This window comes from Falco peregrinus, chromosome 14 (genome assembly GCF_023634155.1).
Source record: "Falco peregrinus isolate bFalPer1 chromosome 14, bFalPer1.pri, whole genome shotgun sequence".
NCBI lineage: Eukaryota > Metazoa > Chordata > Aves > Falconiformes > Falconidae > Falco > Falco peregrinus.
The window spans coordinates 9906967-9929398 of NC_073734.1; the positions used below are offsets into that span (position 1 = coordinate 9906967).

At 37.6% G+C, this 22432-nt stretch overlaps 1 protein-coding gene across 2 annotated transcripts in view; it reads left to right on the forward strand.

Annotated features, from left to right (window-relative positions):
* The window catches only part of ADAMTS18 (ADAM metallopeptidase with thrombospondin type 1 motif 18), a 79865-nt gene that overhangs the window by 33391 nt on the left and 24042 nt on the right, over positions 1-22432 (forward strand). For both annotated transcript variants that reach the window (XM_005241420.4, XM_027792490.2), the window contains 11 exons: positions 126-209; positions 1077-1236; positions 1857-1962; positions 6356-6493; positions 7934-8087; positions 9135-9230; positions 10195-10343; positions 15889-16061; positions 17910-18040; positions 18177-18300; positions 19513-19757. In XM_005241420.4, coding sequence (XP_005241477.2) covers positions 126-209; positions 1077-1236; positions 1857-1962; positions 6356-6493; positions 7934-8087; positions 9135-9230; positions 10195-10343; positions 15889-16061; positions 17910-18040; positions 18177-18300; positions 19513-19757 — 1560 coding nt within the window. The remainder of the gene's footprint in view (positions 1-125; positions 210-1076; positions 1237-1856; positions 1963-6355; positions 6494-7933; positions 8088-9134; positions 9231-10194; positions 10344-15888; positions 16062-17909; positions 18041-18176; positions 18301-19512; positions 19758-22432) is intronic.

Sequence of the window (22432 nt, forward strand, 5' to 3'; positions counted from 1 at the left end):
AAAGGTAATAACTCCATTAATTTTAAATGGAAATTGAAGCCAAATGCAGTAACTCAATACATGAGTTTAGTCTATTAAAAAAATTACACATGTAGATGATATTTCCTCTTCAATAACCATTGCAGGTCTCTAGTCTGTTTAAAGATGGAACGATTGGAAGTGATATAAACATTATCATTGTGAGCCTTCTTCTTTTGGAACAAGAGCCTGTAAGTTGGGTCAGAATTTTTGTGTGCTGTCCTTCATTTGCTGCTGTTCACAGGGAGTATTGGGTGTTCCTATGTTAGGTACATGAACTTTCATTAGAGGTTTCTTAAGACATAAAGCGTGAGAAGAAGATGAAAATCACAAAAACCTCCAAAATCACACTTTCTGCATTTCACTGCTTCTCAGTTTTGATACTAAAATCTTCGTTTCATGTAAATGTTCTTTAGAAACACTGAAATGATTTCAGTGAGATAAAACTTAACAATTTCCAGCATTTTCTTGAACAGAAATAGCTGGAATGAGAAATCTACTTAAGAAGTATTTAAATAAATAAAAAGATTGTGACCTGGACTTTCCAGGATGTGGTGATCAGAAGGGCAAGGAGTCAAAAGTCCTGAATTGAAGATAGTGTGTAACAAAAGGTGGGAGTGGTGCCAATTCTTTTGGTAAGGATGCTGACACAAAAGGAGACAAAATTTCTTCTGATGAAGACAAATTTGTGATGGGTTGATCTACTTGGATAATACTTTTCCTTCAGAGAAATCTCCAAATATTTTAATCACAAGATTGAAAACAGTTTAGCGTTCAATGTTATCAGGAATCGAAATTATTTGTACACTGTAATTCCAACCACTGACTTTGAAAATATCTGTGTCTGGGGAGAGGAGCAGTTTTATTCTACAATTGTAATTGATTCACTTATCAACAGAATTGGTCATCACAGACAGTTAACATGGGAATACATAAGTTTATGCAAAACAAATATGAAAAAGTAATACTCTTTTCCCTAACCAACTCTTATTCTTTCAATTGCCTTTCTCAAATATTGATGGAAGCACCTTATTTCTATGTCCATGAAATATCTACAGGGTGGATTACTGATTAACCACCATGCGGACCAGTCACTGAACAGCTTTTGCCAATGGCAGTCTGCTCTGGTTGGGAAGAATGGAAAGCGCCATGACCATGCCATCTTGCTTACGGGCTTTGATATCTGCTCTTGGAAAAATGAGCCCTGTGATACTTTAGGTATGACATGAAAACATGTTCTGATAAACTTGTGAGTGTCAACAGCATCATCTTGATTTATAGAGATGGGAATGTTTTAAAATCGTCTATTTTTGCGCATAATAGTAGCCTTTTTGAAGGGTAAAGAACACTATTATTTTTATATATTTGTCTCTGAGATACCTAAAAGAAAACGAGTATTTCCGGTATCATTGCCCCAGAAAAAGTGGCAAAATAAGCTTTCTGAAGACATCCTTTTGAATTGTCACCTCTTCAAGGAATATTTTTGATTTTGAGAATATTTCTGAGCCACTGATATTTTTTTACCTTTTTATGACTACTTGCCCTTTTTGAATGGGATTCCTCCCTAATTTGGGAGCAGTGAAGGCATGAAGGGGGGAAAGAATAATCTTTACAAGTAAAGTATATTTTGAGAGGTTAGGTTTGATTTATACTTCTTATACAGGATTTTCTTTATAGCTAAATAAAAGTCTGCTGTAATTCCTCCATGATAAATCCGATGAAGCAGACAATCATCTTCATGCACCACAAATAGACTGGCTTATTAGGACCAGTGCAGATGATATATGTATTTGGGATTCTGTAGGGGAACAAACTATTCTACTGCTTCCTTCCTTCAGGATTTGCACCTATCAGTGGCATGTGCAGCAAATACCGTAGTTGCACCATTAATGAAGATACAGGCCTTGGACTGGCTTTTACAATTGCTCATGAATCTGGACACAAGTAAGTTTCATGAGTCTTACGTGCTCCTTCTATAAATAAATCTGTGAGTGAATGGAAACATAGCACAAGTTAACATAAATCAGTTAAATATGGATCATTTGGATCGGATGGATGGCTGAGCCCAAATAGTGGTGGTGAATGGAGTTAAATCCAGGTGGTGGCCAGTCGCAAGTGGTGTTCCCCAGGGCTGTATTGGGGCCAGTCCTGTTTTGTATCTTTATCAACAATCTGAACAAGGGGATCAAGTGCACCCTCAGTCAGTTTGCAGATGACACGAGGTTGGGCAAGAGTGTTGATCTGCTTGAGAGCAGGAGGCTCTGCAGAGGTGCCTGGGCAGACTGGATAGATGGGCCACGGCCAGTTGTATGATGTTCAGCAAGGATCAGTACCGGGTCCTGCACTTGGGGCACAACGACTCCCCGCAGAGCAGCAGGCTGGGGGCAGGGGGCTGGTATGCTGCCTGGTGGGAAAGGAGCTGGGGGTGCTGGTTGACGGCTACTGAACGTGAGCCAGCAGTGTGCCCAGGTGGCCAAGGTGGCCAGCAGCATCCTGGCTTGTATCTGAAATGGTGTGGCTGGCAGGACCGGGGAAGTGATTGTCCCTCAGCACTGTTGATGCTGTGCCTTGAACGCTGCGTTGGGTTTTGGGCCCCTCACTACAAGAGGGATGTAGAGGTACTGGAACATGTCCAGGGAAGAGCAATGAAGCTGGTGAAGGGTCTAGAGCGCAATTCTTATAAGGAGCAGCTGAGGGAACTGGGGGTGTTTGGCCTGGAGAAAAGGAGGCTCAGGGGAAACCTTATTGCTCCCTACAACTGCCTGAAAGGAGGCTGTAGTGAGGTGCGTGTCAGTCTCTTCTCCCAAGTAACAAGTGGTAGGATGAGAGGAAATGGCCTCAAGTTGCACTAGGATTTAGACTGGATAAATAAGGAAAAATTTCTTCACCGAAAGGGTTGTCAAGCATTGAAACGGGCTGCCCAGTGAGCTGGTTGAGTCACCATCTGTGGAGGTATATAAAAGACGTGTAGATGTGGTGCTTTGGTTTTGTGGTGGACTTCGCAATGCTAGCTGAACAGTTGGACTTGATGATCTCAAAGGTCTTTTCCCACCTAAATAATTCCGTGATTCTATGATTTATAGAGTGCTGTATAATGATTAGAATACATCAAACATCCAGTTAATGTGTTGGCCATGTTAAATATCATCTCTTCAAGAAAAATAAAAATAACCACTGTTGGATTTTGATTGATTTTGCTGCCATAGGTGGAGGAACCTTATTCTGTCACAGCCACCTCACAACTGTTTCTAATTTGATGGGAAGCTATAGACAATTTTAGGCCAGAGTCAAGATTTTTCACTCAGAGGTGTGTCCTTTAGCATGAAATGATGAATCAGCTGCTCAGGGTAACTTTCCTTTTATTTTTATTTTTCAACATTTTATATATTACAGGTGATAACAAGAATAAACAGTAAAAGCTGACAACAATAATCTACAGGCTTCCCACATTGCTACCATGTTCTGGTAGACAAATTGCTTCTAGTATCAGTGTGGTTGCTCCAAAAAGAGGTAGAACACTGCAGCTCACAGTATGGAGGAGTGATCTGTCTGAATCTCTTAAAAGTCCCTTTCCCAGAAGACCCAGTGTTTCATAGCATCTGGGAGCCATTCATTCCATTCAACCTGTCCTTTGTTCTCTATAACTAATGCGTCATTTGGCTAAAAAGAGCCTTTGTGGGGGTTTCTGCCTCCCTGTCTCTACATCCATTGGATTTCCATTTGGTTTCTATCATAATAAGAATGTAATTTTCCTAAGAACCTCCTGTCTCTCAAACGAAATCAGTAATAATCTTCCATGGAGCTTCAGCTGTTCTCTGAATTGTTGAATTAAATCTGAAGATGATGATTAGGTTTTGCTCTTCTGGTTGTTTTTTTTCCCCAAATAATTTTGAATTACTTTTTCACAACTTTATTATGGTTTTGTTTTTCAGTTTTAACATAGTTCAAGCTGGAGTCTGTGTAACCACTGGCAGCATAGAGGCATAGTTTCTTTATGTGGTACAAACCTGAAATCAAGGGTCAGATAAAATCATGGGCATAGGATCTTTATTTTGTCCAGTGACATTACTGCACAGAATATCTTTGAAAAGCAGTGGTACTGTATTCTGCTGTTCGGTCAAGGCATGTGTCCTTCTGATTCTGCATGACTGAATCAGGACTATTTAGTTTTCATTGTACAAATATGCTCTACAGTATATACTATGACCTAATGTCTACATGAGTGACCCTTTCACAGGTTTTTGTACATCTGATGGGAAACGAGGGATTAAAAAATAATCCAGCTACCAGTGAAGCCCATGGGAATGGTGCCAATGCTTTCAATGGGACCAAAGATGTAAAATATATAGTTTGATCCTCCTGTCACACTAATGCAGTTTCACTGGCCTCAGTATATTTTTAATGCCCTTTGATCAGTATTAGGAGAGAATCAGGCCCACAGCTTATTTTTCAAGAAATATCCCCTTTCGTCTCTTAATGCCCTTCCTTCCTGTTTATTTTTTTATTTGCTTTGAGAGATTATGCTTGGAAATTTTTTAAGTTGGGGTTTTTTTTCTATTTCACCACTACCTTTGATTCTCCTATTATTCAGCCTTTCTTTGGTATAGTTCCATACTCCTAATTAAATGTATCTTATGTCCTGGAAAAAAATCTGTGCCAGATACGAAATGTCTTTATTATCATATGTTCGTGTTCATGTTCCTGAGACTACCTAGTATGTGATTGAGAACAACTGAATTCTGTCTCTGTGATACAGAGATTCTTGGAAGAAAAAAATACCTGTGACAGACTTGAAGGTGCTAAGGTCCACTGTGAATATATTATCCTAAGGATTTTGTAGTAGGAGAATATTGTATACTGTATAGATCACATTCTGCAATCCACCAAATACCTTCAGTTGTTACACATTTTTATGGTTTTCTTGAAGCAGTTTGTGTTTTTACCTGAAAGCTTAACTGTTCCTTTGGGAGTTCAGAGCCCGTTATGTCAGTGGGTATATAAACTCTGCATTCTTTGGCTGCAATGCATGTGAAAAAAAGTTAGCATTTTATAAACAATTCTAAAATACAAGCTCAGTTGGTACTTTTTTTGTCCACTTATAGGAGCCATATATTTTACCAAGTTTGGAGCCTCAGCTGGTGGCAACACATGCAGTAACTCTGATGAGCCTGCAATGATTTGTAACAGTAGAGGACCAGCTCCAGTAAATTAGATATTCCCTGCATGTGCACAGATTGCATTCATAAAGTTGCCAATGTACTACAACGTTGAAGTAACAGATTATGAAATTTCTATTCAAAACACATTGATTTTTACAGATGTCCCATATAGTGAGTAAATATAAAACAGTGGAAGGAAAAAACCTGAAAATTAGCTTTAAGATATCAATAAGCTCCACATAATTTATAATTTTTATGTGTTTTTTATTATTGCTTATTATTCTTTATACTATCCCAACACCTCTCCTAGTGAAAGGAGAGCCTCACGGTGCTGCAGACTGAGCAAAGCACTCAGAAAGAGGCAGTATTCCCACTAAGAGATTACAGTCAAGGCAAAGTAAGTGACAGTGTATGACAAAGGTGAGGAAAAGAAAGTGATTTGCTGAGATAATATAGCAAGTTAGTAGCCAAAATTCAAAAAAAATAAATCACATTTTTATATTCATACCTTGTATTCTATTCATTCAGTCGCACTTCTTTTGCTAAAGATTGAATACAGCTATGTAGTTCTTGCCTCCTGTTATGAGGACAGTTATATTCTTACAGCTGTGTAACACTGCTGTTTCCCTGGATTCTGATCTCCACACCATTCATGTTAGCAGGCATTATTGCTAGGCAGAGAAAGGCTCAGACTGCACGCATGTTTTAGGCTGATGGATTTATAGGCAAGTACAAGTATGGCTGAAAATAAGATCCACCATTTCCATCCATCCCACCACAGAACATTTCTCGTTCAGGAAAAAGAAGCGGTTAAACTGTAAAACTGACACAGTTGGCAGCTCTGGTACTTATGTGGCAGCATCTTGTCATCAGCTCACATTGCAGAGCTCCTTTGCCTCACCAGTATGGGCCTTTTGTGAAACCTGACAAACTTTTTCTCATCAGACAAGTGTATGGTGACAATAAAATTTGAATGGTATTAATTGGAGCTTGTTTCATACTAATAGTATTAGTATGGTGCATCTGTTTTCATCCCTTTGGAACGAAAGAGATGAATTCCACATTCCCTGTGGAGTTCAGGCATAGAACTTTACCCAGAAAGTGTTTCTTCTGCCCCAGATTTTGTCTTGCTTCTGATTAATCTAGATTTTCACTCTCACACATGGTTCTCTTTTCAGCTTTGGTATGATTCATGACGGAGAAGGAAATCCTTGTAGGAAAGCTGAGGGTAATATTATGTCTCCCACGCTCACGGGAAACAATGGAGTGTTTTCTTGGTCTGTATGCAGCAGGCAGTATCTCAACAAATTTCTCAGGTAGGTCAGATGTAAATCTGGGCTGGTGCCAGGGAATATATCTTTAATAACTGGGCTTGAATTCTTGAACAGACATAAAAATTACTAAAGTGTGAAATTCACCTCTTTTAAAATGTGCTCAAACCCATGTACTACGTGAGCCCACACACTTGGACTTATGAAGCGTATAGGTGGTATGGCATGTAAATGTTTTTGTCCTGCCTCGTTTCAAAAGCATGAATTTCACCCTCCATGAATATCCCGCATATCATTCTTTCCCAGGCATTCCTGTCAGCAGCTAGGTTTATTAGAGAATTAGTAGGAAGTGAACACCAAAGAGGGCAGACACAGTGGTACCAAAGTCATTACAAAATGTCAATTAACATTAGTGGCCTTTCTCATTGGAGTTTTTCTCTTGATCTAGCTCATGTCACGAGCAAGGACATTTTACATTTTTCATATAGTGTTTCTGGGGGGAATGAAAGGAAAAAGAGAAAGATACCAATTACTTCTCCGGCGTGTTGGCATTACTCAGTGATGCTTTTAAAGGAACTGGTGTTTGGGCTGTGTTTAATGTCTGTAGAATTGCAGTCCTTTCCTGTACAACTTTTCTTTTGTTTGTTGTGCGTGGGTAGACTATACATGATTACTTAAAAATGTGGAGGTGGTAATAAGACCCAGATCCAACACAGGCATTTTAGATGTTAATTCCTTAGAATGAGAATCAAGCACCTAGATAGTTTTGTGGATCTGATCCTTGAATTACAAGCTGGTATCTTAGAGCAGCGGCCAGGAAAGGTGACAGAATTCTGGTGATTTATTTTTTGCTGCCATGCTGCAACATATTCTGAGTACACAAGCAAATTGCAAATTAAAAGTCATGGAAGCCCTCCAACATGCAGTATGGTCCAAGAGACTTACACTTGGAAGATAAATCCAGCATAGAGTGACCTTCTATGTACATGGGTTCTCAAGCGTATACAAAGGGAAAAAAGTAGACTGTACGTTGGTCTTAAGCTGGACACAGCCAACCCAAAGCACACAGCGTCAGCAGCCTCCTGTTTGTAAGTCCACACAAAGCGAATGCTGAAATGAGACAGTGTGCCCGCTGGTTCTGTTGATTCCTTTTGGGTAATCCATTTAGGGGAAAGAAGCAGACTAGATCACCTTGCTCTTGGCTACACAGGAATAAAGGGAGGAAAATAATTTGACATCATTCTTGTTGTCACAACAGTCTGAAAGCCTGGAAAGTCCCGCTTCCTTAAAACTTTGCAGGTTAGGCTACCAACAAGATGTCAAGATCTTTTGGCTCCTACAAGCAGATATTCTAATTTCAGTGCATACCTCTAAACCTAGTTAAAGGTACTGCATACCATATTATGTGTTTTTGCTGGTCTGTAGCAAATTAAAATATTTTAATATAAAGATCATAGTAATGATTAATATACATTCTCATTATAGTACAGCTCAAGCTGCCTGCCTGATTGATGAACCTAAGCAAACAGGACAGTATAAATACCCTGACAAACTGCCAGGGCAGATCTATGATGCTGATACCCAGTGCAAATGGCAATTTGGAATGAAAGCAAAACTGTGCAACCTCAGCTTTGTAAAGGTACCTATTGATATGCTTTTGAGAAGTTAAAATTACATTAGAGAACTGCAGTACACTAAATAAGTACAAGTAATACCGTGTTCTTTGGAGGCCTGGGCTATTTCTCTACCTTATCTTGCTTGGAAATTTGCTTTGAAGGTACTGGCCTCTTTTGAGGAATACTGGAATCCCAGGGGAGTTTCAGAAGGAAATGTGTTCTTTCCAGGAGTCATAAGGAGTGCAGCTGAATACATAAGGCCCATGAGCCCTTGGCTACCGTGCTCAGGGAAATCAGCAGGCAGTAGCATTTTGATCAAAACTTGCATTGGGTGTGGGGTAACAAGGACTAAGTTATTTGTGTTTTATTTTACTCTTATGCATTGACAGTAAAGCCTGGAAAATTTATAAAGAGTTATCTTAGAACAATGAAAACATAAATTACACTCTTGACTTCATAATGAAGGATTCATTTAATTAACTCATTATTTCAGTGACTGCTACACTCCTTGCTGATCTCTTCAGAGAAGACATTTTATTAAATAATCTGAAGTGCTCATTCTAAAAAGTATTGTAATTTCTTTTACTCCTGTTAATATCATGGAGTATTTTGATTTTTTTTATATACTAACCACATTTATCAGGTGATGGCAGCTATTTCTTCTATAGCTAGTAAAGAAAGAAGAGAGAATGAACAGCACTGTGAAGAGACTCTGTTTCCAGATACCTCCTGAGTTTTAGAAAATCTAGACTCTTCACAGTATTATAGTCCTTGTAGACTTGATGTAATTTTAGCGTTCAACCTTTTAACGCTATTTTTGTTCTATTATAGTCCCACAGTCAAAACAGTTTTACAAAATACATAGTGAAATGGTGCATAAAGAAGCAGGCAGTATACAGAATGTGGCTGTGCTATGATCTTAAACCCTGGACTCTATCTAAATTCAGAAAAGGTTTTATTTATACAGCTTTTAGGGTAGCAAAGGCATGTATCTTTTGTTACTCTTTCTAAACATGAGGAAATGATGGGAATTATGAGTACTATAGATAGAGTACTTTTTTTCTTCTCAGGATATATGCAAATCGCTCTGGTGTCACAAAGTGGGTCATCGGTGTGAGACAAAGTTCATGCCAGCAGCAGAAGGAACAGCTTGTGGTATAAGTATGGTAAGTTGTTTTATAAATAGGACAATGTCATTCTAATTTGTTTTCAGACTGTATTGGGTCAAATACCACCTCCTGTCCAAACAGTTTTATCCAGATCCCTCTAGGTTTGCTCTCATGGACTTTCTGATTGCTCTGTAAATGATTGCACTGCAATACATAGTCAGGACTGGTCCCCACAGTGGCACCTATGTGACGGTAGGGAGTGATGCCTTTCGCATCGAGCTATGGAATAACATGTATCTGGCAAATCTAAATCTGTAAGAAAATCCATTAATTATATCAGAAGTTAGATCAAGGCTTCAAATTCCACTTTGATATAAACATTCCTTAAGCCATAATATTTCCTATACCGACTAAGGCCATCATGCATATTATCATCAGTGATCACTACTGAAAGAGCAGTGTTACTTATTTTAGTCAAAGCTTCTAATTTACACTCCTCTATAGTTACACGAAATGTTTCTTTTGCTGCAATGTTGTAGAATATTGTTTTGATTTTCAAATTACTGAAAAACATTCTATTTTGCTTTTTCTCTTTGTGCAGTATTTCATAAGTGAATTACAAAAGGGAAAAAAATTAGCAGAATTTTAGCAGACTATTTTTAAATTACATGGGAAGTTTTGAGATTCTGACAGCACAGGACCATAAATTAACATGGATTTTTGTGGGAAGAGTAAGCCAAAAAGACAGTCTGCAAGAGAACAGTTTTGAAAATTTGTACCTTAGAGATGTTCAGCTCATAACTTGGACAAATTTTAGGACATTACTCATCTATACCGTTGTGTGGATCAACGTCCTACTTCTGAGTCCTAGTCCTACTGTGAAATATCTCATGGAGTTTGATAGGTGACCTCATGTTTTTTATGGTTAAGCACTGGAACTTTTAAATGTGGATTTTTTCTTTTTTGCATCTACTAGGTGCCATTAACTTTGACGGGATGTTTTTTGGCATTCTTTTGGCAGTGGTGTCGAAGAGGACAGTGTGTCAAATATGGTGATCATGGACCCAAGCCTGTAAATGGCCAATGGTCTGCCTGGTCTGAGTGGTCAGAGTGTACTCGCACTTGTGGAGGTGGGGTCACATATCAAGAAAGACACTGCAATAATCCAAAGTAAGACATAGATATGAAAAGGTATTATTTTTATACTAACTATTTATGTTATTAGAACAAAAAAATAAGAGTCCGTTTCTGTAGGGAAGTAGTACATGGGAAAATGTTTCCAAGACCTTTCTTTCATGTCATGACCAGTCAGTAGGTGAAAGACAGAAGTATGTCCTGATACTAGAAAGTAGTGGTTGAGGTACCAGGGTACTAGAACACCTAGTGTCCAGCTTTCTCCATTTATTTTGTGACACAAAACTTTATCAAATACCTGCAGAACTAACAAAACGCCACAGAGTGATTCACACCTAGTGATTTAAAAGCAAGGGAAAAAGGTCTTAAAAATTCTCAAGATTTCTGATGAGATCATATTATCCAGGATAATAAACCAAAAATGTTTTAAGTCAGTATTAGAATGGTTGTAGGCAGATGCCTTTGTTTGGCTGTCATGTTCTTTGCATTCTTTTATGTTTCACAGGTCAGAATAAAGTTGCTGAGCCCAAGAATTGTATGCTAGCTCATGAAACGTTTCTGGTATTTTCCTCTAGTGAATGTCTTATCACTGTAAATACTACTGTTCCTTACAATACTGTTTCAAAGTAGAGGTAAAGTGTTATCTCACCAGCATCTTTCCCAAGTACTCAATTCACTTCAACTAACAAGAAAAAAAGGATTTCACTGTTTTTATTTCATACACAACTTCAACAAGCATAGACACATGTATTCTTCATTGCACACAATAAAAACAGCATTTAAACTGCATTAATAAAAAACAGAGAAAATATGACACAGTTCATATGGGGCTGTAAAGAAGCCTCATGCCTACTATACAGTCCTGCAGTAATAATATCCATGCTTCATATACTGTGTTATAGGAAAATGTGAGTTAGTTAAAATAGTCTTTATTACCCTCACTCAGTCAAGCCAATTTTTGCAGATCCATAGCAGGGAATTTTCTCAACCTTTTCTGTTGTTTCTCAGTGTATTTTGATAAATCAAAAAACTATTTAGCAAGAGAATGCAGAGCCTCAATTACAGGTCATACATATATTTTGGTTTTCCTACTTTGGTCCCTGTTTTGCTGCTAAATTTGTATGTATGCACATTGTTCTGTGCATTTATTCATAAGCCTTTCCTTGTTCTCCCTGTGTGACAGAAGAATGTCCACTAGTTGAAATGTTTCCATTTGCTGCACTGTTATAACTGATAATGTTTTCCAATGGTCTTCAAACAGAAGCTCTTTAACATGAAGGGTGTCCATTACTGTAGCATTATGTATTTAAACTTGCGTTCAGTGATCTGTCTGTTCTTATTAAAGTAGGAATTGATGCAAGACTTGATGTAACCAAGTAAAACTTGATACCACAACTGTTTACAAACATGTTTATACTAAATTTTATTATATTAGTGATAATTCAGTTAGAGCAGAGAGAAGGTACTATAAATGTCTCTTGGAGTTAGAGTGGCAAAATGACAGGACTATAAATAAGCACAACAGTGTACAAATATCCAGTTAGCTGTATTTCCCATCACAGCACTTTTGTATAAATGTGGAATCATTACAAAAATTATATTATCCATTTTCAATGTTACACTGCATGGAACAATTTATAACCTAGCCACTGTTCATTGTTCACCTCTAGAACTACACATAAACAAAGAATAATGACTCCTTTCTTTTTGAAACTTCTGAAATGTATTTCAGATGTTTATATATTTCAGTACATTTAGGTACATTATTTCATATGTAATATATTTATTTCACTTTTCCTAATCCAGATTTGTGTAGGAGCCAATGTTTATTATGTTCAAAGGCTTGATGGATGATTTTGGATAGCAAAATTTTGAGAATGACAAGGAACAAAATGTATTTCTATAAGAGATTAGGACAGGGGGTATGGATCTCCAAAGAACTTACTGGACTCTAAAATGAAGTTTTTAAATAAGTAGTCTGTTTTTCAAAGTAACTGACTTCTCGTGAAAGCTGAGGGAGATTTCTAGCTTTCCAGAGATTTTTAAGGTGGCACAAATTATTAGAAGCTTAAAGACAGGTGAAGAACACAAATTCAGGCTGCTGCATATGGAAATCTTGTACCCTGTGTTTGTATGTGAAATTCTCCTCTTGCAAATAATACCCAACTGATTCCATTCCCTTTCTCTTGACAATGTTAAGACAGACCTTGTGACTACACTCAAACAGCTCCAGGGATGGCTTCTGAATTGCCACCAAAGTTATGTACGAATTCCTACTAACAAACACCTGTGGGGGTCATCTGTAGAACACAGAACGATGCAGATTTGCTAAAATCATTATGTTTCTGTAAATTGTCACAGTGTAATTTTTTGGATCTGGCTTTCATACATCTCAGCATTTTACAGTTGAGGTACTTTTCCAAGATAGAAATAGATTACATAATACTTTAGCTGGAAAAGAACCTGAAGACTTTCTGCCCAAGAGATTTAAATCGTATCTGTGGGACTGCATCCTACCCACCTCACAATAGTGCATTGTTCAGTAAGAGTAGAATGGAGTTTTAGGCGTGTATGCAAGCAAAAGACTAAACCAAAATTGCTTCAACATGTCTTTTTAATCTTTTGTGTACAGTATCTGTAACAGTGATTATAGACAATGCACATGTAAACAGATGTAAAGCATGCCACTTAAAATACTAATTAAAAATGAAGACTGTGAAAGACCTTGTAGACCCTTCACATTCATGCGGAATAAAATAGTCTAGCTTTGTGATACTACCATAATATGGTCATAATGTGAGCAGAAATGTTCTCACTTGAATTTAACTGATTACAAAACATGAAAAAATAGAAATCCAGCATTTCAGAGTCTGATTCCCTTTGTAATGCATAAAATACTTTCCTTGATCAGATTAATTCCAGGATTTGTCACCTTCTGTGTTGCATTGCTGTGAATATCCATTTTACTTCCACGGTTCGTGAAGTCCATTCTTAAAAGGGTACTGCAGAATTAATTTCAGCTACTTACTTTTAAATATGTGAATACTTCACATATGAAGTGAAGTATTTACATCTTTGCACTTAAACTGCTTTTACAAATCATTCTTTGGGGACTGCCTTTTTGCTGGCCTTTCTCACCAAATTTTTCCCTTTTCCAATTATGCTCAGCAAGGCCTCAGCACTAACAGCAGCTACTCGTGCAGGCATCTTCGCCTGTGTGTGCCAACACTGGGAAGTACACAGCTGATGAGGAGGTTAGGCTATAGCTGTATTAGGGGCACTGTACCACTACAGAACTATTGAAATACCCTCGGTGCAAAGCGTTTGTTGTTAAGTGCAGTTATACTAAGAGAGCTTCTGTAGGCAGTCAACCCAAAATCTACTGGTGGTATAAACATCACCAATAAAAGCATGATTTTGTCAATGCAGATAATAGCCTTTTCTCGGAAACTTGGTTTTTCAGATTTACACCTAGTTTCCTGTGAATTACTTAATTCTCACTGACATCTTGCTGGTAAAAGGTGAAGGTGGAGAAGTTTCCATAATTCTCTGCTGACAGTTTCAGTAGCGGGAGTGTGCTGTAATACTAAAATGCTGTAACAGAGCTGGGAAACAGAATGCCTCTTCCAGTGCTCCCTTAGTTTGGTGGAATTTTATACCATCCTCAAATGCAAGACTGTGGCTAGAAATCACGATTTAGCCATAAATAATTCTATTATATTGCTTGTTTGGTGGCATTTACTTGGAAGGGGGTTGCTTCTTTTCCTTACACGAAAGCAGATTTGTTCTCTGGGGCTGAAGGAGGTCAAAAATCATACATGTGCTGAGGCTGTAAAGAAGGTCTGTGGCGAGCTGGGTAAGGACCCAACAGTTTGGCTGCCTTGGCTCAGAGCTCTCACCATTTGCACAAAGTCAGCTCCCTGACTTCACTGACGTTACATGTCCTGCCTGCCCTGCACAAACTGAACGGCCAGCAACTAGGGCATAAAATTTGACTTCATTTTAAGACCTTCACCATTATACCCAGTGCCAGTGTAGCTAGTAGGTGACGTCAAGAAAAGTCACTGGAAGTTGGGGTTTTTTTCCACAACGCATTTTGCTGGTGCTTTAACCCAGTATTAAATAGACTAGCACGTGGATTTCCACCTCATCCTTTGAAAGACTGTTTTGTAGCCCAGAATTCTGGAAGAGGCAGATATTGTGTATATTCAAAGCTGATGCAAAACATAAAAACCAAACCCCAGCTTGGTTAGAGGGTTAGACACACAAGCATTAAAATTTATAATAAAGCAAACAGAAAAAGCACCTGGATTTTCTCATCCATGTTGCACCAAGCCATCTCCATATCGCTCCAGTCAGATGCGTGCCAGGAGAAGGTGTATGGGAGGCCTGATATGGAGAATAGAAGTAGCATAGTGTTTAGGGATTTAAAAAAATATGTTGCAACTGTATCTTTTAAACTATTATTATTAAATATTATTGTTAGTCTTCTATTATTATTAAGTATCTTTTATATTATTCTATTTTTTTTCCTAATACATATGTAACATGAGCAAGCTGTCCACTGAAAGATCATGGCTTGTCTTCCAAGTATTTATATTCCCTAATTTTTAAAAATCATTATATAAATGTGTGCAATTGTAGCATTGTTACATTTCTTTTCACTTGATGCAAGAAATTGTATAATACGACAAGCAGTTCTTAGAATTTGGTGGTTTGAAGATTTGGCTCAGTACTTGCAGATGTATATCTGAGCATTGTGCAACTACAAAAATAACATCAGGGAATTCCTATATAGATCCATAAGGAATAGAAGAGTGAGTGAATACATTTCTCGGCAGCTTGTGAGACTTCTCAGTCACTTTAGAAAGAGCAAGTCTTACATTTTATGTTGTTTTACAGTTATGTGCGTAGACCAAGTAGTTAAAAAATATTATTCTGATAATGTAAGATACCAGCACAATAATCAAACATGCTCTTTTTATTCTGGCTAAAATTAAGGGAAATGCCTAGGTAAGGTTTGCTGAAGTGGATGTAACATGTTTAAAGTTATCCATGAATTCCAACATTTTCTTAAAGCAGGACAACTATGCACAGTCCTTGCTTCCTTTCACTGTTTATAAAGCACACTTTTTCAAAATTATTTACAAAACAAATGAAACCCCAAATGTAATAATTCATTCTGTTTATGTTTGAAGACTGTTATGTTATCCTTTATTAACTCTTATTGTGATAGGTAATTCTTTGCAGATGTTCATTCTTGGGTTGCAGCAGAGTAAAAGTAACTATATTATAAGATTGAAACCAACCAATACAAAATAGCCCTATAAATTTAAATTAGTGAAAACATGACTCACCTCTAGATGTTTGCATCTTTGCTGAGTTTGCAGTGATCCAAGCAGATAATTCATGGTAACTGCTTTGCTTGGGTTTAGGAACCATGAAAATTAATAGTCCATGTAAGAAATACTGATCTCCTAAGACAAAACATCCTCTCATCTTCTCTGCTTTCTCATACACGTAACATGCCAATCACACAGAAAGTAGGTTTTGCAAAATATATTTTTCTTCTTTTCTTTAGGCCACAGTATGGTGGCACATTCTGCCAAGGTTCCAGTCGTGTTTATCAACTTTGTAATACTCAGCCATGTCCAGCAAATAGCTTGGACTTCCGTGCCCAGCAGTGCGCAGAATACAACAGCAAACCTTTCCGGGGATGGTACTACAAATGGAAGCCATACACTAAAGTGGAAGGTAATTATGCCACAGCTCTGATGGACAAAGGCAATTGCAGGAAGCAAGCTATAAGCTGTAATTCATGTGTATTTCTATGGGAAAATATCACCCTGATGTAAGCAAATAGAAATTCAGTTGGCCTATTTGAGATGTGTTGGCTTTCTAGTGTAGTTGAATCTGGCTTCCTGTGTGAAACCGCTTGTATGAACACACAGAAATGATTTGGGTTGTGAATTTAAATCTTTGTCCTTAGCGTGACTCCCTGGCTGTTGCTAGCCCCTCTTTCAATTTATAGTACGTATTGGTTAGCGTCAAACCCAAACAAAACAATTTCCATGAATTTTTCAGCATGGGAAATGTGAGCTCCCACAATAACACTACCAGAATCTTCCTTCCTTTGGAATGTTCTCAGATTTCAAAACGTAACAATAATTCAACCTTTTGACTTTTCTGCTGGTACAGTCCCATGTGAATTGAAAAACCAAACAATGTACCGGCATAATTTTTTTAAAGTCATCTTTTACTAAGAGATCTTTATAAAGCTCAGGTCTCAATAATGATTTCTTGTCTTTTGTACAAGCAAAGTTTATTTTTATGTTACACATCTTAATTCTGCAAATATTTTGACTCAGTATTCATTTTTATCTGATACAACAAATATTTGCTGGAGTTTGAAAGCATGGTTTGTAGCTGCAATTGCTACTACTTGAATAAAAGTGGCTGAATTGTGTCACATTGTAGCTGCTTCATTTAGCACCTGTACAATTTTGCTTTTGATGATAATAAGTGTATAATTATTTATATATACACACATGCGCATAACTCTCATTCACAGCCTAACTATATTTTCTTCAAAAGCCTTTGCAGACATTTTTCCGGGTATTAGAAACCTATGTCCTAAAAGCCAATGTGAACAGAGGAAAGAGGAACTACGGTTTCACAGCATGGAACAGTGGATGTTGTAGAACAGGGAGAATAATGAGTCTTGTTTAATAGAAATTAAGGTAGCCGACAGTGGTCTTAAAGGTAGAGGCTGCAATTACTAAAGGAAATAGAATCTTAAAATTAGGAACAAAGGGCGAAATTTTCAAAAGCAAGACATCCCCAAGTGACTCTGAACTTGAAAATGCCTGTCCTTACTCTCTTAGGTGCTTTTTCAAAATCTCCTGCAAGATCTACATTTGTAGTCCTGAGAACACAATCGGGTTTTCAAAACTGCCACAGATGCCTTGCCTCTGTAGAAACTACTGTTGAAAATCCAGCTGCTTATTTAAGAATAAAATGATACTATTTCGAATCCAGTTTCATGTTCTTCAAAATTTTGTTATGCTGCTTTATTTCTTGTACTTACTGTTTGTATTAATATTGTGCATTTCAGCAATTGTGACAATATTTCAAATTAGATTACTGTTTTTGTCTATGTAGAATTAGTCGGCTCTTTATGAGCATAACATACGATCTGGTATAACAAGAAATCTGATTCACAATGGTTGGGGTATTTTAGAGGAAAAGTGCTTTTGATAGGGGAAAATCTGGCCCCAGGGCTAGCTTTCAGCTGAACTGACCATTTTTGCCACCTTACATCTTTTTCTAATTGTAACTGAAAATTAGATAAAATTATTGCAGTCTCCCACTTCTCTTAATAAAAAATGAAATTTGAAACTGTGAACCAGTGCAACTAATATAAGCTACTGTATCCGGCTGTATTCCTGTCTGTCATGGGGTCCTAATATGACCAGACACAATTAATCCTTGTAGTTAGGATGCAGGAAGAAACAATAGCAGGGTGCTTTCTTTTTTTCCTAAACTATGTTACAGGTCAGCTAATTATTTTTTGTTGTTGTTGGTTTTGTTTTTTCCCCCCAGAGGAAGATAGATGTAAATTATACTGCACAGCTGAAGACTTTGACTTTTTCTTTGCAATGTCCAGCAAAGTGAAGGATGGAACTTTGTGTTCTCCAAATAAATATGACATTTGCATTGACGGAATATGTGAAGTAAGATAAAACTAAGTTTCTTACAAACCTAATGTCTACTTTTTTTAAGTGGGCAATTGACTCCTTTATGGAAAATGCAGCTGTTTCTTCAAATTCCCTTGTGTCTGAGTCCTTCACTTGTGCCTTTTGGTTGCAGCAAGTAGGGTGTGATCATGGACTTGGTTCCAAAGCTGTATTGGATGCTTGTGGAGTTTGTAAAGGAGATAATTCAACATGCAAGTTCTTTAAAGGCCAATACTTGATCCAGCACAAAGCTAATGGTAAGGAAAGCTGTTCCACGTGATCATCAGCTCATTGCTCTGCTGTATCCCCATGTATTATATATGACTCCTTGCTCATTAGGGCAGTGGCTAGAAGTCCAGATGTGAACTGAAAATCACACAGAGAGTGAGAGGAGAGTTCACATTTCTCCTGTTTCTTGGTAACAAGAAAGCTATGAGCATAAGTCTTGGTTAGTTAACTTGCAAGCATTTCTCTTGTTTCTTAAGCCACATTTTCCCTTTATGTGTGAATTTCCTCCTAAATGAGATTTTAGGATTCAGGCAAGTGAAAAAATAGCTGTCAGCAGCTCTGACTGGAATAGGACATAAAAAGCGATACACAGCATAATGCCAAACATGACCATATTTTTGTGTCCATTTTCAAATTAAGTTGACTGGAAGCTGTCCAGCTGATTCAGTGGATGATCCAGCCACTGGGAGGTGGGACTTTTCTTTAGTGGACTTCAGTGGACTGGCTTCTTGTGAAATAATCTCACTATGCCGCAGTTTCTCAGGCATAAAATGCAGATAATATTTCTTTACCCATGGGGGTATTTTGAGGATCCAATTACTGTTGATCATAAGGCACGTCAATGCTACAGTTATATAGGCCAGGAAATTGTTTAGGGTATAGTCACACAGAGATACAATGCTAGAAAAATGATCTAAACTGAATGCTTTGCAAAATTAACTGTGTGCAGGGTGTGCTGGATTGTCAGCGGTGTACAATGAGTGAAATTTCTACATGCTCAGAGTGCAATGGCTCACAGCAGGGAGATCCAGTTGTATACAGGACTCTGTGAAAGCTCTCTGCATCCCAGTGCGTCCCACCTCAAAAACCATGTCTGTGATGGAAGCAGGACCTTCCAACTACTGTAGGGAACTACAGGGAAAACGTGGCAAAACAATTACAGTGACATAGCCATTAGTCTGTTCTGCATTTTACTAAGGTGAACTTGCTTTTTCTTGTCTTTAATCACAAAGAAAAATTCCAGGAATTGAAATACCTCAGAGTTACTCTGATTATAGGCTGCACAGAGGGGTTAAAATCAGAACTGGTTTCTCCTTGTGAAAACGGAGTAACTTTGGTCGATCAGAAGAGCTCTCTTAAATAACTTTTAAACTGCAAAAATTTCAGATTGGATCAAAAATGATAAACCATCTCTACCTGTATGGCAACTGCAAAAGTGTCGCTTGCTTCTTTCATTTCAGACTACTACGCCGTGGTCACTATTCCAGCCGGAGCACGCAGTATACAGCTCCATGAAATGCAGATCTCCACCAGCTACCTTGCAGTGCGCAACCTCAGCAAAAAGTATTATCTGACAGGAGACTGGACAATTGACTGGCCAGGAAAGTTTTCTTTTGCTGGAACAGTTTTTGATTATCAACGCTCTTTTAACCATCCAGAGAGTCTATATGCAGCAGGACCGACTAATGAGACGCTGGTCTTTGAAGTAAGCTTTGTTCTGTTTATTCTCTCCTTGATGTCTATTACAGAATTAGTAACGACAGCTTTAGCTCTGCACTGTAGCTCTCAGCAAGATTAAAGAATGGCGTTGAGTCATGATAGTATTCAGACTTAATTGTGTGGTCATGCTAGATTGAAAGGCCTTTCACCAGTTTATCAAGGTCTGAGGTTTAGTAAACTGTCACAAACTCAGGAAAAGGAAGGTACATAAAACACACCATATAGCATTATTTCTTAGTAATAGTAATAGATTATAAATACATTCCTTGAATGGTATACAATAAAATTCAGTGATGTAAAAATTAAATCTAATCTTATGGCAAGGCTTAACCGTAACAGTTTCAAATAATGCTTCTGAAACTGCAGGCGCATGTAGCCATTTTTATGTCTACCTTGGGACACAGAGAGTCAAGGTACCACACATAGGCTCCTGTGTAACTTCTGTTCATTCAGTTTCATTGGTGATAGCACCTAAAATAATGAATTTTATATCTGTTTATCTCCCAGTTAAATTTGTATCACCTACTCTGTCTGCTAGATGTCCCATGTTGAAACTATATTTAGTAGGAAGTAAATTAGGTACTTAGATGGTTTGTTCCAGGGTTACAATTTTGAAATTGGTCACTAGTACTTCTGTTCTAAGAAAGATCTCTTTCTGCATTAGGTTACTTTACTAGATTGTCTTTTAAAATGCATCAGAACATCTGAGAGTCAATTTCTGGCTGAATCACCAGTCTTTACTCGCCGTTAGCTACCTTAGTTTGCCTGCTTTGTCAGAAAGCTCCAGCAAATCTTTGACTTTGTGACTCACCTGTTATGTCTGCTTTGATGAACCCTTCCCTGTGAGAGGGAAGCACCCCTCCCCAGAATGGATTCAATTTCCAGCACATTTCAGCAATGCTCTGGTCAACTCGCTATCAAACGCACAGCTTTCTGTGGCGTGCACAAGAGCGAGTGCTGTACCTGTTCTCTGAGGCTGCAGCCTGCAGCTCTTTGCCCCATCATGTAACACCGCAACGGAAAATGCTCTCTGCAGAAGTTCAGCAGGGGTGGTTGGCTGAGAACTCTGCATCCCGACTCCCTTACACAGCTTTGTTCTGTTAAACTAAGAAACACAGTAAGTACAGACTGGGACATGAACTATATTCTTCAAGGATTATTTAAACTTCCACAACTATTCAGTAAAGTGTTTATTTGGAATACTGGAGAGCCTTACTGCTATTCATACTGATTGAATAACATACTTAAACATAGCTTTGAAAGCCACTGGAGTTCACGGACCAAGAACACACGTTAGAGTACTTTAGGATGAACACATGCTACAGAACAAACAGTCTGACATGGGCTAAGGGTGTGTATTTTCACAAATTACTATCACAATTTGCAGTACTTTGTTAAAACATTTTTTTTAACTGAAGAACTTTCATTTTGGGTATGCATGTTAATAGGGAAGCTTTAGTCCAAGGAAGAGTTCATTCTGCAACGTAGAGACATGCTTCCCGTCTGCATATCATCTTCAAAATAGCCTTACACCACAGAACAAGAAGTTATAAATACTATGAAATGCTAAGCTGAACTCTCAGGAATCTTATTTGTCATAATGCAAAGTAGATTGAACTGTATTATTATAGAGCTAAAGTATGAATAATAAATTGCCTGCAAGATGACTTACTTGGCTGCACATCGTGCACATACTTTGTAGAATAAAGATTAAAGAAAAAAATTTTAATGCCAAATAACACTTCTATTTTCATCCTATCAAATTATGCTAAACAGTTTTATTAAGATTTAACATTTAACTGGAGGCTATTGCTCCTTTGAGAGCTTATTTAAACTTCCCTTGTATTTTTATTGAAATACCTACACCACTGGCATTGGTAACTAGGGATTCTAACAACTGAAAATGTTATGGTTACATATTCCCCAATTATATATATCTATGAACTGAGGTCAAGATATTTTTTTCCTTTTAATAATTTAAACAACATTCAACAAGCTGAATTCTGAAAAAAATGCAAAATTTTGTGTTCAGAGATCTGCATTAGTTATCACTAACTCTAAGCAGCAAAAATGCCAATGAAAAGTAAAGAAATATGCTTTTATGAGAAAACACACATATTGCTGAAGATCTGCTTGCAACAGTAATAATGAAACAAATCTTCTTCAACTATAAATACCACAAACTGGTAGAAGGCTGAAAAAAAAGGAGTGTTTGTGTAATTTTCAAAGCAGCATGCAAAAAAAGTCCTGCCAGCAGTGTTTTATCCAATTAAGTTGGTTTTCAATAAGCAAAGGCTTTCCAGGGTTTGAATCTCAACTTCTTCCTGTAATCTTCAGGTATTTTTATCTTCACTTTTAAAACAGGTTGCATTCAAAAGAAATGTAATAATTATTTTTGAGATATTTTTTTTTTCCAAAAAGGATTCGGTGTGAGCCCTTGTAAAAAAGCACACTGCAGGTATTGAGAAATTGAATGCGTTACATCCATAAACACAGGAACTTTTATTATTCAGATAGGCAGAGAATATAAGGTTCTGTAGGTGTATTTATTGAAATTCCACTATGATCTGAAAGACAGATTAGCACAGCTTGTGCCTGTTTAATTTTGTAGTCATAGTTTTGCTAGACTTTTTGTGCGGTGACTCAAACAGTCCAGGTTTC